General features: G+C 48.3%; 1 protein-coding gene across 4 annotated transcripts in view; it reads left to right on the top strand.

Annotated features, from left to right (window-relative positions):
- The window catches only part of LOC122247770 (uncharacterized), a 167,531-nt gene that overhangs the window by 133,246 nt on the left and 16,785 nt on the right, over positions 1-17,500 (top strand). For all 4 annotated transcript variants that reach the window (XM_086537769.1, XM_086537768.1, XM_086537767.1 and 1 more), the window contains one exon: positions 14,248-14,386. In XM_086537769.1, the coding sequence (XP_086393895.1) occupies positions 14,248-14,386 (139 nt within the window). The remainder of the gene's footprint in view (positions 1-14,247; positions 14,387-17,500) is intronic.

Genomic DNA, 17,500 nt, shown 5'->3' with positions numbered 1-17,500 from the left:
ACACACACACACACACACACACACACACACACACACACACACACACACACACACACACACACACACACACACACACACAGTGAGAGAAAGAATAAAAGAAATAATGAATAAAAGAAAAAAAGAAAGAGAAAGAGAGAGAAAGAGGTGGGGGGAGATGAATCAAGGGTTGAGGGAAGAGAGAGAGAGAGCGAGAGAGAGAGAGAGAAGCGACGACGACGACGACGAAGACAACGAAAGGAAAATTGGCGTGGCTGTCGAGGCGTCGCCGTGTCAATACAGGGTCTCAAATCGTGATTAAAAAAAGGTCGAAGTTATTGGCAGGTGGGTTGATAGAGGGGGCGGTAGAGGGGGGGGGCGTCGTGAGGATCGAGGCCTTGTAGCTCAAACTCCCTCCCACTCCCCATCCATTCCCCTCCTTATCCCCCTCATCCTCTATCCCTGTCCCATTACCCACCGTATTCCCCTTCCCATTCTCTTTTCCTTTCCCCTTTCACTTTCCCTTTTCTTCTCTCCTCTCCTCTCCCCTCCCCCTTCCCCATCCCTATCCCTATCCCCATCCCCATCCCCATCCCCATCCCCATCCCCATCCCCATCCCCATCCCCATCCCCATCCCCATCCCCATCCCATTTCCACATCCCTTTCCCTCTTCCTTTCCGCTTCCCTCTCCCTTCTTCCCCTTCCTCGCCCTCCTCGCCTCTCCTACTTAACCCCCCCCCTCCTTGCTCTACCCAACCCTACACTACTTCCCCCTTCCCCTTCCCCTTCCCCTTTCCGCGCGTGCCGCCTGTGTCATCGGGACAGCCGAGAGCAAGCCGCGGCATGACCTCTGTCTGGGAGGTCAATCATGAGTATTTTGCTGCCCTCTTCACCCGCCGTCGGCCCCTTGTAGGACACGTGCGTCTTTGAGAAAGAAAGCTTTGCCGCGATAGAGTTGCATTTCTCGACTTGTTGATAGCTCGTTGAAGATAGGTGGGTGGGTAGATAGAAAGATATATAGATAGATAGACAGATAGATAGACAGATATATAGATAGATAGATAGATAGGTAGATAGATAGATAGATAAAAAGACAGATAGACAGATAGAAAGATAAATAGATAAATGGACAAGTCGAGAGACCGACAGGTTTATAGACAGGTGGATAGGCAGATGGACAGACAGACAGACCAGTATTTAGACAGATAAGACAGAATGAAAGAGAGAGAATTAGATAAAGGAATACGTAGATAAATACATAGATAGGTGTCCTTGGAGAGTTATTAGAGGCGTTACGGAATTCCCTTCCCTCGATCGGGTCACGGGGTCGTCACCTTGAGCATCGGCGCCGTGACGTGATCGCCTGTTCGTAAGGAGGCGGTGTTATGGTGCGGCGCTTACGGAGGCGCGAAAGTAAAGGTGGAATGATTGACGGTGTTGGTGAATGGGGTTGCGATTGCAATGGTGATAGTGATACCGGCTTGTGAATGTGAGTTACGTAACAATATATATATATATATATATATATATATATATATATATATATAATGTGTGTGTGTGTATGTATGTATGTATGTATGTATATATATATGTGTGTGTGTGTGTGTGTGTGTGTGTGTGTGTGTGTGTGTGTGTGTGTGTGTGTGTGTGTATATGCATGTATGTCTGTATGTATGTAGCTTATTTAATATATAACCTCTCCCTTACGCTTAATCCAACAAACTTAGATTGATTATGGTATCAATGATGAATTAGACAGTAATGATGATATAGATTTCTGATGGAGACATTGAACTTGACAATATCAAAGAAAATAGCCGAGGCATTTTCTCCCCGCCGCTCCATCCAGTGAAAGCCAAATGAACCCCACGAGGGCGCCTGATCATGACAAATTAAACATGAAAAGGAGCGAGGGCGGCGGACAGCCCGGACCGCGCCCACGCCCATCCCGCCCGCATCACCTGCCACACGCCCATACATTATCTCCTTAGCGCATTATGGTCGCGTTTGCCTCCATGCCGCCTAGTGTCAGCGCGGGTGGGGAGGGGGGCGTAGAGAGGGAGGAGAGGGGAGGAAGGGAGGGATAGGGTGGGACGGGGTGGGAAAGGGGCATGTAGGATGGGGATGGGGAAGGGGATGAGAAGGAGGGATGGGGTGGGGAAGGGGGGATGGGAAGGGGAGGGGAAGGAGGGTGCAGAAGAGGAGAGAAATGAGCTGATGCAGAGGAAAAGAGTTATCTCGCGCTGTCAGAGTTGATTCTCGTGGCGGGTAGGTGGGTGGGGGGAGATGGAGAGGGGAGAGGATTATGTCGTCGTGATGGCAGTTGAACATTCTCTCTTTCTTGCGCTCTCTCTCTCTCTCTCTCTCTCTCTCTCTCTCTCTCTCTCTCTCTCTCTCTCTCTCTCTCTCTCTCTCTCTCTCTCTCTCTCTCTCTCAAGAGTAACATTATTAGCTATTGGAAGTATAAAAAAATATGTGCGTATATTATTGTCATTAATTTGAAGAGTATTATTCGTAGACTCCAGTCGAGTCATCAATACACCACACAAAAGGTGTGATGGAGACACTATTGAGATGGACACCAGGCTCTTACAGTTGCCGACACGGTCATTAGCAGTTTCGCCGTGTTTGAATTGCCTGCAAGACGCACGACGCGCCTTCTAAGGCAGAAGCACACACGACACGCTCGGCCGCCTGCCAACATCCGAAGCGCTTCGCCGGGACGGCCGCGGCGCCTCGCACCGCCTCACCTGGCTTCATAGTCTTCGTTGTAGAGGCGCTGCATCCTTTGGGATAGCTCGGGTGTATCTTCCTCATTTTCCAGTCCTTCGAAACATTATGGGGGGGGGGGCGGTTACGTGCTGGCAGGCACGGAGCTCTCGGTGCTTTCCTCGTGTCCGACTGTCCGTGGGTCGATGCAGCTTGGGAATAGAGGTGAGTGTTGCGAATACATCATCGAAAAGTCCGAAAGATATGAGGCTACTAGCAAGGTAGAGCGTGTACAACGAACCGCTCCGTGAGGAAGGAGCAGCAGATAAGGATTGTGAAATATTACATGCCAGGAACAACAGAGGCTAACACATGATAGCAAGAACTGAGGCCAGCCCGCAACAACGGAAGGCCCTGACATACGCTTGTGATAACGGAAGAGAAAACGCTGTAGCACCATGTAAGCACCACCGCACTCAGCAATAACGAGAGTCAAGGCATGATCAGAGAGAAGTCGACCAAGAGACCAACCCAAAGTTCAAATCCTGCCGACAGATGGTGCCATTATCTAGCCCACAAGCAAGCACCCTCATAAAGACGGCTCAAACCTCGAATTACTATTGCAAGCGACTTCGTGACAGGGGAGGGCTGAAAGCAGGTCAGTTTCCAGCAAACGCCCACGTAGAGACTCATAAACTCGCACGCCCACTGTATAATGTATGTATAGTGGCGCGGGGAGATGTAAGCCTGTCAGCAGAGGAGCCGAAGTGGAAATCGGCGGGTTGGGGGAGGCCTCTGAGGACGTGTTGATAATTATATGTGGTTTAGTTAGCCGTGTTGGGCAGCGGGCGGCGTGATGGCATGTGCTTCCTCTGTGAGGCACCGGGAGGGAGGGCGGGAGGGCGGGCGGGCGGGCGCACGGGGGCGAAGGGAACGAATGGAGAAACAACATGCCGAAGGTAGATAGTGCGGGATACATTGAAGAAGTGTAGGATGGACGATAATAGAAGAGGGAAGGTGCGATCGCAGATGGAGGGGGAGACGATGGTCGAATGGTACGCGGGGAGAAGCGAGAGGCGATTACTCGGCACTTTCCAAGTCACGGCTGGATAACCCCGAGGTCAGGTCAGCCTCGATGCAGCTAAGGTCAGGGATCCGCTTCGCCATTGCATCCTGCTAAATGAATAAGATATACCAAGAAAATGCCAAACATAAAACCTAACTGTAAAGATAGAGAGAAAAGGAGAGAAAGAGAAAGATAGAAATTGAGATTGAGAGAGTGGACAGATGTTGCAAAGAGAGAACATTCCACACAGACATTTTTCTTCCATTATTTCAGAGTTAATGCATCCTCGAGAACGAAATGCCTCCAATACCTAGGCATTAGTGTGAAAGGCATCTGGTCAGTGCCCTTATCAAAGAAAAAAGAAAGAAAGAAAAGAGGCCCAGAAAAAAAAATGCTCCACATCGCGGGATAAGTAATCGAGTTGATAAGAATATGTAAACGATTGAGAGGGAGAGGAGTACATGTGAATCGTATCGGATGAATAATGATAAGACTTATTTTCTCTCTTTTCTCTCTTTTTTTCCTTTTCCACATCAGTCGGGTGATGGCGATGATAGCCCGCCGTGTTCTGCTTGGGTGACCACAGGCGCGCTTGGTGATGCCCGTTAATACCATGTTACATGCCCACGGCTGGCATTCTTACATATGGTCGGGTGCTTATGCCGGCCGGGTATAACAAGGGGAATTAAGACGAGAGGGCAGACTACTGGATCTGTTTTTTTTTTCTTCTTCTTCTTCTTTTTCTTTTTATTGTTTAATTATATGTGATAATGTTCAAGGCGTCTTTTCTCCTTTCTTTGATTTTATGTAGAATTTGTTTTGGTAGATATTATTCCGTAACTGTTCTGTTTGTTATCATCCGACTTTTTTATTTCTTTTCTACGTTTGTGTTGTGTTGATGAATTGTAATTGTATGTTACGAAAGAAAATGCTTAGCATTGTTCGAGGTCGCACCTTATTTGGCCTCTCTGGGCAGGTCGCGAGGCTTGACCTAAGCTGGTTGAGGGATGTTGCGCAGTGTTGCATCCGTGGCAGCAACAGCGGGCTGGCAGGATCGTGCAGAGTCGTAAAAGGAATGGGATTTTCAGCTCGAATAAAGGGAAAGCCGGATTGGCCGCCTTGAATGCCCTCCGTGTGTCGGCCATTTGCTTGTTTGCCCGTTTTTTATTGGTGTGTCTGTGTCGCGTGTGTTTGCGCTCTCTCGTGCAGGGAAGTCGTCGGAGCGCAGCGTGACTAAACAGCCACCTGTGCACGAGCGCCGGCACCCGAGCCTCCCGGTGCCTATAGGCTCACCCAGCCAGGTGGACACTCGAAGGCCGGGCCGGGCCACCAGGGGCCAGGTGGCAGCAGGCGGTCAAGGTGACTCCAGAGAAATCTAACACATGCCTCGGTGCTCCGTCGTAAGGCTGGCCCGCGTGTCACAGATATCTCGCGAGGCCCAGGCAGGCAGATGGCGACGGGGTTTTGAAATGTGCTCTTTCTTTGCCTAACAATAGCAAACGGACGGTGCCGAGGTGTGGCAGGGAGGCGATCTTCCGCTGACAAGGCTCCTTTTTAGGCGACGGCTCTGGTGTCTTGGTGTTCGTTTGGCTCGAGGCGTGCTCTTGCCTGCTTCTGTTTGCTCTTTAATGAAGTGGCTCGGTTACAAAGCACGCACTCCATCTCGCTGATTATGCCCGCTTTTAATTAAGGTTTCGGCCGCGAGAGAAGGAGGAACGCGAGCGGAGAAGATCAATCCGAAGTGGCCAGGTAATTGTTGATGTTGTTGGATTATGATTAAACACCATCATCTCCCCTCTCGCATGCGGGAAGGTGCGTGTTGCCGCGTTGCGAAAAGGAGCGTGCATTGTTCTCTGAATTCCGTACGCTTATGGCAGTGGTCGTCGTAGAGGCTACAGGAAAGGCGAGGCAGCGAAAGAGAAGCGTGGTGCGTCAGCATTCTCTTGCACGAGAGGGAGACAGAAATATCGATGTAGAGATAGAGAGAAGGTGACACGCAAGATCAAACTCTTGGGTGACGTGCTACAAAGAGGCCAAAGTAGCCGCCATGGCCGTGGCACGCGGTCCGAGTGGCCGCGGGGCGGGGGACTCTAATGGCCCTGTTTGTAAGAGCCTGGTACGTCGCCCCTGGGTGCTGTCGCTCCCTCTCTGGCTGTTGTTAGGGCAGTGGCAACCTGTTGCTGCTTGTCATCCCCTTCACGAGGTGGTTGTTTTTCCCTATTGCTGCTTTTTATCGATTATTTGTTTATCTACGCCTCAGAATGTTCAAGAGACTCACGCTCCCGTCGGCTTGAATCCCGCCCATCTGGCCTCCAATCACCTCCGGATCAAGACGGCATCTCGGCCCCAGCAGGCGAGGGAGATTAGCGCTCGGCGGCGGCCTTATACAGCGGCCCGTCGATGAATCGCCGCGATTGCTCTCCGGACGGTCGGCGGCGAGATAAAAGCGGCGTCAGGATTGATTGGGCGATGAGCGCGACAGCGGGAACGGCGTCGCGCTTTGCTTTGCCTTACTTGCTTGCAGTGGGAGGGGGGGGGGTGATTAGGGAACGGAAAGGGCACGAGGAGGGTCGGAGCATTATTTACTTCCTCTTCTTCTTCTTCTTTTTCTTCTTCTTCTTCTTCTTCTTCTTCTTCTTCTTCTTCTTCTTCTTCTTCTTCTTCTTCTTCTTCTTCTTCTTCTTCTTCTTCTTCTTCTTCTTCTTCTTCTTCTTCTTCTTCTTCTTCTTCTTCTTCTTCTTCTTCTTCTTCTTCTTCTTCTTCTTCTTCTTCTTCCCTTCCTTGCCTCATTTTCTCTAATGCCCTAGCGCCCTAATGCCAGTTCAAGAGAAATGGGTCACGAGTTGATGCCAGCGTTACGAATAGAAGCTCCACCATACCATTAGACGAACGTAACAAAAAACAACTAGCGAAAATATTAATACTCGAACGCAACGATAAAAAACGTAATGAGAACAGAAGCAAGCTTAGTGCGAGAGAGGCGCCTACGGGAGGTCAAAAAAAGAAAAGAAAAACAAAAAAGAAAACTGTAATTAGCCGAGGTTTCTCTCGTGTCAGCGTCGCCCGCACAGCGGAATTCGGCCAAATGATCAAAGCCTGCATTACGAGCACACGCTGTAATCATGCAAATGTATCTTATTATTTTCTATTCTCAATTCCAAAATCTTATAACAAACATTTTTTCATGCTTTATACATATAATCTGAGTTGACCACCGCAACAGATGGCGTGGCAGCACTGCATTTCCGTCTGCGTGGCGCTTTTAACGTATTCATGGCGGCGGGATGACGAGGTGGCTCCGCTGCGGGAGAAACAAAAGAGTGCTACGTTGCGTCGCCTCAGGTCACTGCTTCGTATTTTTGGACTATTTGATTTGATTAATTTATCCGGTATTATGATAGATTTATTCGTTTTCTGTCTTTTGTTTATTTATTAGGGTCCGTTTTTGTAATTACGATTGTATATATTACCAATGTTTTGTCTTGTTAATGAGAACGGAAGAGTTGCAGTACTCATGAAATATAAGTGATAGCCTTATCACTGTGTTATCTCTAGCTTATCCTCCGTTCATTTCCAATATAATCTAATCCTTTCAATTTGTTAGTATTGCAAAGCTTCTCCAGAAGTGTTATCATGCTTGGCGAGATTAACGAGCGATTTCGAGGTGCCTTAATCTTGATTAATTTCAACGTGCCTCATCACTGGGGTCGCCCTCTTCAGCCTCGGGCTCTTGGAAATACCCAAACCTTTGGCCTTGAGGTTTGCAATAGATCTGAAAAAGTCCATTAGTACACCGGGCGACTAATGCTAAGAGGGAGAGGTAGTGAGAGAAAGAGAGAGAGAAAGAAGAAACAGAGAGAGAGAGAGAGAGAGAGAGAGAGAGAGAGAGAGAGAGAGAGAGAGAGAGAGAGAGAGAGAGAGAGAGAGAGAGAGAGAGAGAGAAAAGAAACAGAGCGAGCGAGCGAGCGAGCGAGAACGGACGAAGAGGGAGTGAAAGAAGTAAATAGAGAGAGAAGGGAAGAAACAGGAAGAAAGATAGAGTAGGAAGGATCGGGAATGGTAGAGGGAGATTCATAAATTTGACCAACGAAGAAAAAAAAAGGTGAAATCCCCCCGTCAACACCAGGGAGAGCAAAAGACTTGAGGAGGCGTAGTGTCACGAGGCAAGTGGCAAGTCCTTCCAGATGCGTTCGCCTTTGTGCGCGATACCCGAGCGGCAAATTAGAGGGGGAAAGATGCCCTGCTCGCCCTGCCCTGGTCTTGGTTGTGTGAGTGAGTGAGTGAGTGAGTGAGTGGGTGGGTGGGTGGGTGTTTAGGTAGGTGGGGGCGTGAGGAGACGTGTGTGTGCGTGCGCGCTTGCATGTTCATGTCTGTGTTGAAATAAAAGTGGTTTGTGCTTTCCAAAACGAAGGAAATCTTGAAGCGAAGGCAAAGTCTGCTTTGGGTTTCGCAACCCGTGTTTAGAAGCGGTTATTGTTTCCTTTCTCTCTCTCTCTCTTTTTTATTCCGTGACCCGGATGTCGATATTTACGTCGGGTCACAGCAGCACGTGGCGCGTCTTGGAATAAAGCCGCTCGTGAGAGATTGTTTTTGGGCTCTGGCTACAAAAGTTCACATGAACGAACGAGTCTTAGCCCTATTTTAAAATTACGATTTACTACTCTGGGAAGGGTAAACAAAGACGATAGAATGGGAGGTAAAACGTGCTGAGTCACCGGCTTAGTAAATATTTACGAGTTATTGCAGAAAGGCATCCGCGAGACTTGACATAGATTGAGAGCTGCCATTTTGCCTCAGCCACGAGTCGTCTTTTCTTAATAGTGGCTGAAATTACAAGGCGTTTTACAGGGAGTGGAGTGGAGTAGAGTGGAATGGAGTGGGGTGGGGTGGAGTGGGGGTGTGGGGAAGGGGTAGGGGGTGAGTAAAAGTTCTGTGTTCCTTTTCTCCCCCTGTTTCTTCCATTGTTCTTGTTATGACCCTTATCATATACACACATCCATATGCACGTTCTTTTCCTACCTTTCTCACCCCTAATGATTCTCTCCTCCTTTCCTTCCTTCTTTCTTTCCTTCCGTGCTTTCTTCCTTCTATCCATCCTCCTCCTCGTCCTCCTCCTTCTTCTTCTTCTTCTTCTTCTTCTTCTTCTTCTTCTTCTTCTTCTTCTTCTTCTTCTTCTTCTTCTTCTTCTTCTTCTTCTTCTTCTTCTTCTTCTTCTTCTTCTTCTTCTTCTTCTTCTTCTTCTTCTTCTTCTTCTTCTTCTTCTTCTTCTCCTCCTCCTCCTCCCGCCTCTCCTGCTGTCTCCAATCGCTGGCAAATGGCCCCCTCCAGCGATCCTATCGGCGGATATGTTGGCCACACATCCGGCCAGTTCTGAAGTTACACTCCATATATGATGGGTAACGGGAGCGCTTACACACGGGTCGCCAGAGGTCGCCGGGGGCTGTTGGGGAGGGGAGGGGGGGGGTCTTATTTACCGGTGGCACTGTTTGTCTCGTCTTGTAAGGGGGGAGTAGGGGGGTGAGTGTTTTTTAAAATTTGGATTTTTTCTTTTGTTAAAGATTTTTTAGCTATATTGATTGATATGTATAGATATTTTCTTTTCATATCGAGAGGGTTTGGATCTTGATTTCCTATACGGAATCTTTAAAGTTTTCACTCCTGTTTGTGTAATACTGCTAGATATTAAGCGTTGCGTCGTAAAAGAGTGCGTAAGAAACCGCCCACTCACTCACGCCTTCTCGTGACACCACCAAGTGATCCGCGCTGTGGTTTGGGTAACGACTGGTTATCAAAGACATTTTGGATTTTTTCTCTGGTCCCACTTTGTTGTTTATTTTTTTACATTCGTGCCATTGTCTCTCGCCAATTTTGTATTGTTATTTGTGAAAGTTGTGTAATGTGCGGAAATTGTAGATTTTTTTTCTTTCTTTCTTTCTTTAATTTGCCGGTGGTTATCGAGAGGAAAAACGTGACATTTTCCTCCTTAAGTAAGATGAACAGACAAGATGGGCACGTGGCTGGAATACGCGCTCATAAGTCAGCGGGTTAATGAAGGGAAAATACTTTAAATGCAGGTTACGGGAGCGCGGGATCGGGATTTAGAGAGCGCGGGTTCGCTCCGGATCGGCGATAAATAGGTTTCATAGTGCGATTGCATTTCAGGCGCTGTATTTCTGTTCGCGTAATTGAATTGAAGTGTTTCCTTACGGGCGTCGTTGCATGGAATTGAAGATTGCAAGATTATGATGATCAGTCAGTGGATTCACAATGGGAAATGGCAACCGGGGAAGGGTACGAGGAAAACAGTCCTTGCGCAGTATTTAATACCATTGATGTTGTTATTGTTATTAATTTTATTTTCTTCTTGCTACTATTATGGCTGTTTTCATTATTATTATTATCGTTACTCTCATTATCATTATCATTATATAGACAAATTACATCAGTTAAACAAAGACGGTAGAAATACAGGGGTAATGTTTTTGATCGCGCAAGCTAAGGTTTACAAGTATATTTACAAAAATGTACACATATATGTGCGACTCAGTACCCCCCCCCCCCTCCTACACACACATGCCAGTCTTTCCTCTAGTCAGAATTGATCTCTCATCAGAATGTAGTAAAGAATCATTAGGAAATCAAAAGTCGATGTCAAAATGTAGCCTCACGCCAGCGCGTTCGCTTTTCCGTGGCGGTTGGTAATGACGCAATGCGATGCGCCGCTTTCATGTAGGCGGTGTACGCAACCGGCAAACATAGGCTCTCAGGCCTTAGTTGCCAAGGCTTTTGCGTGTGTCAGAGCTAGAGCCTGGCCCTTGCGTGATAAGCTTGCTTACTTTGAAGCTTAGAAGGCTTGCAATTAAAACATGGTTAAGCGTTGCTATAACAAAGCGGGTCGGCCGGATGGGCAGGCAGGCAGGCAGGCAGGCAGGCAGGCAGGCAGGCAGGCAGGCAGGCAGACAGACAGGCAGACAGGCAGGCAGGCAGGCAGGCAGGCAGGCAGGCAGGCAGACAGACAGGCAGACAGGCAGGCAGGCAGGCAGACAGGCAGGCAGGCAGGCAAAATGAGAAACTTGGTGCTCACGTCTTCTATACTTAGTTATGTCTACGTGTGTTCCTGTGTATGTATGTATGTATTTCCATTCATCGTGTCCGAGAGCCTTCCCGTGTTACTCCACAGCCGTTATTATGGAGAAAGTCAGTCGCTGTTCCATCTTGGCGGCCGTTATTATTGCGCGACTTTTGAATTCGCCTATACCCCCCCCCCCTTTATTATTCTTTCTTCTTGTATGCCTTTCTCCGCTTCTTGATTTTCTTTATTTCCTTTATTTCCTTTGTCTCTCCCGTCTCTTCCTCTTTGTCATCTCATATATTGCTTCTACTGTTACTATTATTGTTGTTATTACTACCATTAACGCCGCTGCTGTATTTGTTGTTGCCATTATTGTTACTATGACTATTAATGTTACTATTACTATTAGTGATACTTTTACTATTAGTGTTACTATTACTGTTAGTGTTACTTTTACTATTAGTGTTACTATTACTATTAGTGATACTTTTACTATTAGTGTTACTATTACTATTGCTATTACTATTAGTGTTACTATAACTATTAGTGTTACTATTACTATTAGTGTTGCTATAACTATTAGTGTTACTATTACTATTAGTGTTACTATTACTGTTACTATTAATGTTATTATTACTATTAATGTTATTATTACTATTAATGTTACTATTACTATCACTGTTACTATTACTATTACTATTAGTGTTATTATTACTATTAATGTTACTATTGCTATTAGTCTTACTATTACTATTACTATTAGTGTTATTATTACTATTAATGTTATTATTGCTATTGTTATTGCGAATGACCTTTGATGTTGGCTCAGATTTTATTACCATTATTGCAGCTACTATTACTTCTTCTTCTTCTTCTTCCTCTACTACTACTACTACTACTACCACCACCACCACCACTACTACTACTCCTACTCCTACTACTGCAAATCGAATCCTGCACAAGGAACAAAGTAGTTCAAAAGAGAGAGAAAAAATAAAGAGAGGTAGAGAGAGAGAGAAAGAACGAAAACGGAAAAAAAGAAAGAGAGAAAGAGAGAAAAAAAAGGATAGAGATAGAGCGAGAGAAAGAGAAAGACAGAGAGAGAGAGAGCGAGAGAGAGAGAGCGAGAGAGAGAGAGCGAGAGAGAGAGAGAGAGAGAGAGAGAGAGAGAGAGAGAGAGAGAGAGAGAGAGAGAGAGAGAGAGAGAGAGAGAGAGAGAGAGAGAGAGAGAGCGAGAGAGCGAGAGAGCGAGAGAGCGAGAGAGCGCTACACGGGTCTGTTTTTCGGTTGTTCCTCATTACGGCGAGAGGCAAATGGCGACGCCCGACATGGTAATGACTCCCCGCTTTGCAGCTTCATTGTTTTTCTTGTGCGTTAGAGAGTGAGACAGAGTTTGTTCGTGTGTGTGTGAATCTATGAGTGAGTGTGTGTGAGTGTGAGTTTGACAGTGAGTGAGTGAGTGAGTGAGTGTGTGTGTGTGTGTGTGTGTGTGTGTGTGTGTGTGTGTGTGTGTGTGTGTGTGTGTGTGTGTGTGTGTGTGTGTGTGTGTGTGTGTGTGTGTGTGTGTGTGTGTGTGTGTGTGTGTGTGTGTGTGTGTGCGTGTGCGTGTGCGCGCGCGTACGTGCACATGCACGTCCATTTGTGTGTATAGCGTGTAATTTCAGAAGGCATGGTCTGGCAACTGTTTACTCCGGTGATTATAACGAGGGAGGCCGTGAAGAGGGGGGAGGGGGAGGGGGTGTAGTAGGGGGGATATATAATCGAAGTCAAAAGCCTCTCATGTGAAAGTGTAAACGATAGGCCAAACTATGATTATGGGTTATTGGTAGGGTTGTTGGAGGTTGTGACCTGGCTGGTGGGGGTGGGGGAGGGGGAGGGGGAGGGTGGGAGTGGGGGTAGGGGTGGGGGTGTAGTGATTATAGTTTTTGAGGAGAAGATTGTTTTGCTCGATATGTGTGGTTTGGCGTGGCTTCTATTGGGAAAATCCAATCACATACCCCCCCTCACACACACACTCTCTCGCTCTCTTCCACATTTTCTCATTGTTTCCTTATCTCCCTCTCTCCCTCTCCCCCTCTCCCTGACGCACAGGTGTTGGGCAAGGGGGCAAGGGGGTGACCGAGGAGGCGCGATAATTGCTCGGCCGAAGGTGCGCGCTGTACAAACCCATCACTGTCAGGGGCTTCGTTAGTTCTTTTGTGGATTTTGTGTGTTGCTGTGTGTGTTTCTGCGTTAATGAGTGTGTGTGTGTGTATGTATGTATGTATGTATGTATGTATGTATGCGTACGGGTGTAATTGCGTGAGTGTTTGCGTGTGTGTCTGTGTATACATTTGTGTTTGCTTGGGTCTGTATGTGTGCGCGTTTGCGTGTGTGTGGTCTACCTTAAGTCTTGCAGCGTGTGTGCATTCCCCCGTGCACCATCAACACCACATTTATTGCACAATCCACGGCCGGTATCAAGATCAGGCGGGAGTATTCTCATATAACCGCATGAGAGGAACTGAAAGGGCGCAGCAGGTGGCGCTTGCACTTATCGCTCGAGCGGCTCTTTTGGAATTCGGAGCCTGTTTGTGCGCATGTCGCTCTTCATCTCTTCCTTTTGTGGCGCTTGTTTGCTTTGGCGGGTCGTTCGGCGGAGGTCGGCGGGCCGGCCTTTTCCCGGCGGCTGCGGAAGGTCTGCGCTCTCGCCTGTGGAATTACGCGTAATTGTAGATTTGATGGGTTTGTTCTCGTGCTCTCTCTCTCTTTCTCTTTCTCTCTTTCTCTCACTCACTCACTCACTCACTCACTCACTCACTCTCTCTCTCTCTCTCTCTCTCTCTCTCTCTCTCTCTCTCTCTCTCTCTCTCTCTCTCTCTCTCTCTCTCTCTCTCTCTCACACACACACACACACACACACACACACACACACACACACACACACACACACACACACACACACACACACACACACACACACACAATGGGATTGAGGGGGAGATAGAGAAAAACAAGTGTAGCGTAACAGAAAACATGCAATGAAAGTGAGCAACAAAATCGAAAATGTCCAAGGAAAAATTAGGCAAAAGTGTGAGAGTAAGTCTAGGAGTCAAGTGAGAGGCCGGAGTGCAAACGCGAAATAGCTGCATTTTGCCGTTGCGGGTTGTTTAGGTGTTTGATTATTTGATGTTTTTACTAATTAAAAAACAACAACTCTTTTGTGACTCTTCCCCTTCCCCACTCCCGCCTCTCTGTCTCACTACCTCTCTTTCTGTCTCCTGCCTGTAACTCCTCCCTCCCTCCTCTCCCTATTTTCCTCCCCTTCCATCCTCTCCTATCCAACTCACCCTCTCGCCCATCCTGTAAGCGACAGCAAACCTAAAACCATCTCTTAGAAGACGACGACCAGCCGCCTGACCCATTGTTTTTTCCCCCCTGCAGGTGGCAAGAAGGTGACGTTCCTGGTGGGCATGGATGGCGAGCCCGTGGTGGTGGTGCTGGGCGACGGGCGCGAGGAGGTCGACACCATCCTGGAGGAGAGGGCGAGGCGACAGGCCGAGCTGGAGGCCGACCTGCTCAAGTGAGTAGTCTTGCTAGCTGTTGTGGTTGTTGTTTTTTTGGTGAAAAAAGGTGTTTTTCTTTGCTATGTTTTTTTATGATTTTTTTTTATTGTGATAAGGGTGATTTTGATGTGATAGGCTTGTCCGTATTTGGGGTTGACTTGTTTTATTTATTTATTTATTGTTTTATTGTTATTGACTCTCGTCTACACGGAGGCCTCGCACATTCCTCGCCGCATCGGCCGTCCGTCCATCTCGCTCAAGGCAAAGATAGGATCACTGTTGTTCCTCTTTAGGCTTTTCTTAAGCGGCTTCCCCCGAGATAAGGACCTGCCAGGTCACACACCCTGTCGAGGCGGAGGGGGTATGGGGGGGGAGGGGAACGGGTGTAAATGACGGGGGAGAGAGAGAAAGAGGGAAGGGGATGAGCAGAGCATGGCGGGCGGGAGGAGGGAGCGATTAGAAAGGAGGGTGGGCATTCGCCTTGCGTGCCCGAGGGCGTTGCTGATCCCCGACGGAGGTCCCTCCCGCCGGCAAATGACTTCTCAGGATGATCGGCTCCGTGGGACAGACGGTGCGCAGGCCAGGGGGAAGGGGGTGGGGAAGGGGAGAGGTAAAGATGGAGAGCGAGGGGGAGGGGGAGGCATGTTGATTGCTCTTTCGGCCACTTTGTTGGTATTGTCATTAAGAGGATCTCCTTTTTCCTCGCGTTCTCTGCGTGTCTGTGGCCTTACGCGGGCTCTTTTCTCGGGGCTTCGATTTCCACGATTACTTTTTATTTGTCCTTGTATTCATCGGTGCTGCTTTTGAAGGCTTCTCTCTTCATCCGCAGTGCAGCAATCCGAACGGATATTTAAGCATATATATGGACGTATTCTTTGTTTCAATACTCATATAACCATGTATAACATTGAATTCAAAGCCACATGGGAAAGATAGGTAATATATGCTGGAAAAGGTCAACATACCCATCCTGAGGACAACTATTATTATTATTTATTTTTAAACTGAAAAATAGCCGACTTCTCTTTCATTATGGCTCCCGACCTGTACGGCTCATGTTTACAAATGTCGCCTGTTCACCCGGTCGCAGAGCCAGAAGCGAAGCCGACGCGGCGGTCCGCCCGCGTGTCATTCGCGTCGCCCCGGGAGCCGTGGCCGACGCAACGGCGAAGGGGTGCGGCGGATCCTCGCTAGAGGAGGGATTATGTGAACAGGCGGAGATGGCGGAAGTGAGGGAGAGAAGTGAGAAAGGGAGGGAGATGAGGAGCGGTGATGAGGAAGGGAGGGAGGGAGGGAGGGCGATGAGGAATGGAGGTGAGGAAGGGAGGGGGGGAAGGGGATGAGGGAGGGAGGGAGGGAGGGAAGGAAGGAAGGAGGTGAGGAAGGGAGAGAGGGAGGGAAAGAGGGTGGCAGGGAGAGAGGTAAAGTGAGAGGGATGAGGGAGGTTAGGAGAGAGGACGGGAGGAGGGGGAAAGGGGAGTAGTGAAGGCGGGAGAGAGGGTTAGAGGATGGGAGGGGGGAAATGAAACAACGAATAAGGGAAAGAGGGAGAGTGAAGAAGGTGTTGGAGGGTGAGAGAAAGGGAAGGTAGAGAGAAGTGAGGAAGAGAGGCAAGGGGGGAGGGAGGTAAGGAAGGGAAGGATGGCATCGCCCTTTTGCCGTTACCTGAGCCCCGTAAGATTATATATGTAGGACTTTGCGAATAGTGGCATTTTACCGTGAGTGCTCTGGTGCCGCTGATTTCAACCACCAGCAGGGTGCGGGAATCGGGTGACTGCTGCCGTATGGCCCCGAGAGAAAGATGCAGGGACGGGAAGTGAGTTGGAAAAGAAAAACGTCGAGAGAAATTAAAGCAAAATGTGGAAAATAAGAGTTGAAACTTGATCGAAATATTCGAGAAAACGTGTTGAGTGAGTCTCCACCCAGTGCAATGAGGTGCAACTTGGCTCGTGTGTCCATCGGGTCATGACCTCTTGAGACCCGAGAGAGAGAAAAAAGGGGAAAGAAAGATCGAGAGAAAAATAAAGATATAGAGAGAAAAGGATAGAAAGAAATAAAGAAAGGGAAAGAAAGGGAAAGAAAGAGAAAGACAGAGAATAAGCGAAAGAGAGAGAGAGAGAGAGAGAGAGAGAGAGAGAGAGAGAGAGAGAGAGAGAGAGAGAGAGAGAGAGAGAGAGAGAGAGAAGTGGAAGGGATCTTGAGCCAACACCAACGTCTGGAGGCTGTCCCGATGAACCCGAGATAAGGGAGATAAGAGGCTGTGTCAATCTTGGGAAGCGGAGGCTGCGAGGGTCTGGAGATACCCTGGGCGTCATCGCAATTTGTCGCTCCTTTGGGAGGGAAAAGGAAGAGAAAGAAAGGGCGGAACGGAGGGCGTGACGGATAGAAAAAAGTTAGAATTGAAAAAAGGTCGCGTGAGAATGGTGAGGTTGGGAGCGGACGAAAGAGTGAAGGGAGATTGTGACGAGACTAGAAACAAGGTAAGCGATGGAGATTTAGAGGGAAGGGAAAAGAGGCAGGGAGAGGAAGCGATCGAAAATGAATGTAAAAAGTCCCATGAGAGTCAGTGAGAAGAGGAGGATAAAAGATAGAAGAGGAGGAGGAAGGAAATGATAAGAAGCGAGGGAGGGAGGCAGGGAGATCGGAGGTGCTCCCATATGACCATCTTATCTGAACCATGCCTTATATGGCACCGCGCCTGCTCCTTCGCCAGGGACAAAAGGAGGGACCGAGGAGGAACGAGGCTTTTGATTGACAGGTGGAACATCTGGCGTACATAATGGCGACTTGGGGAAGAAGTGACGCGGAATGTCGTACAGCATAAAAGGGGAGAGACGTAGAGGGAAGTGAATAGAGAGGGAGAGGGAGAACGAGAGGAAGATCGCGGGAACGAGGAAAAGGAGGCGCGAACAAGGAAACCTCTGTGTTTACCCGCTTTTGTTTACGCTGCATCGAGGCGGGCGAAGGAAGCTGTTCAGGGCGACGAAAGCCAGGGTGTCAGGAGGAGGTGTAGGCCTACGCGGAGATCCCTTCCAGGAGGCCTAAATCATCAAAGAGGGAGGAGGAGGTGGAATCTCAGGGTGCTCGAGTGTCAGTTTGAGTGTCTGTGTGAGTCTCAAGTGCGAGCGGAG

The sequence above is a fragment of the Penaeus japonicus genome, unplaced genomic scaffold, assembly GCF_977035675.1.
Source record: "Penaeus japonicus unplaced genomic scaffold, GWHDUDI00000001_assembly GWHDUDI00000006, whole genome shotgun sequence".
Taxonomy (NCBI): domain Eukaryota; kingdom Metazoa; phylum Arthropoda; class Malacostraca; order Decapoda; family Penaeidae; genus Penaeus; species Penaeus japonicus.
Note: the sequence above shows the minus strand (reverse complement) of the source record. Positions and strands in the feature narration are given on the sequence as shown.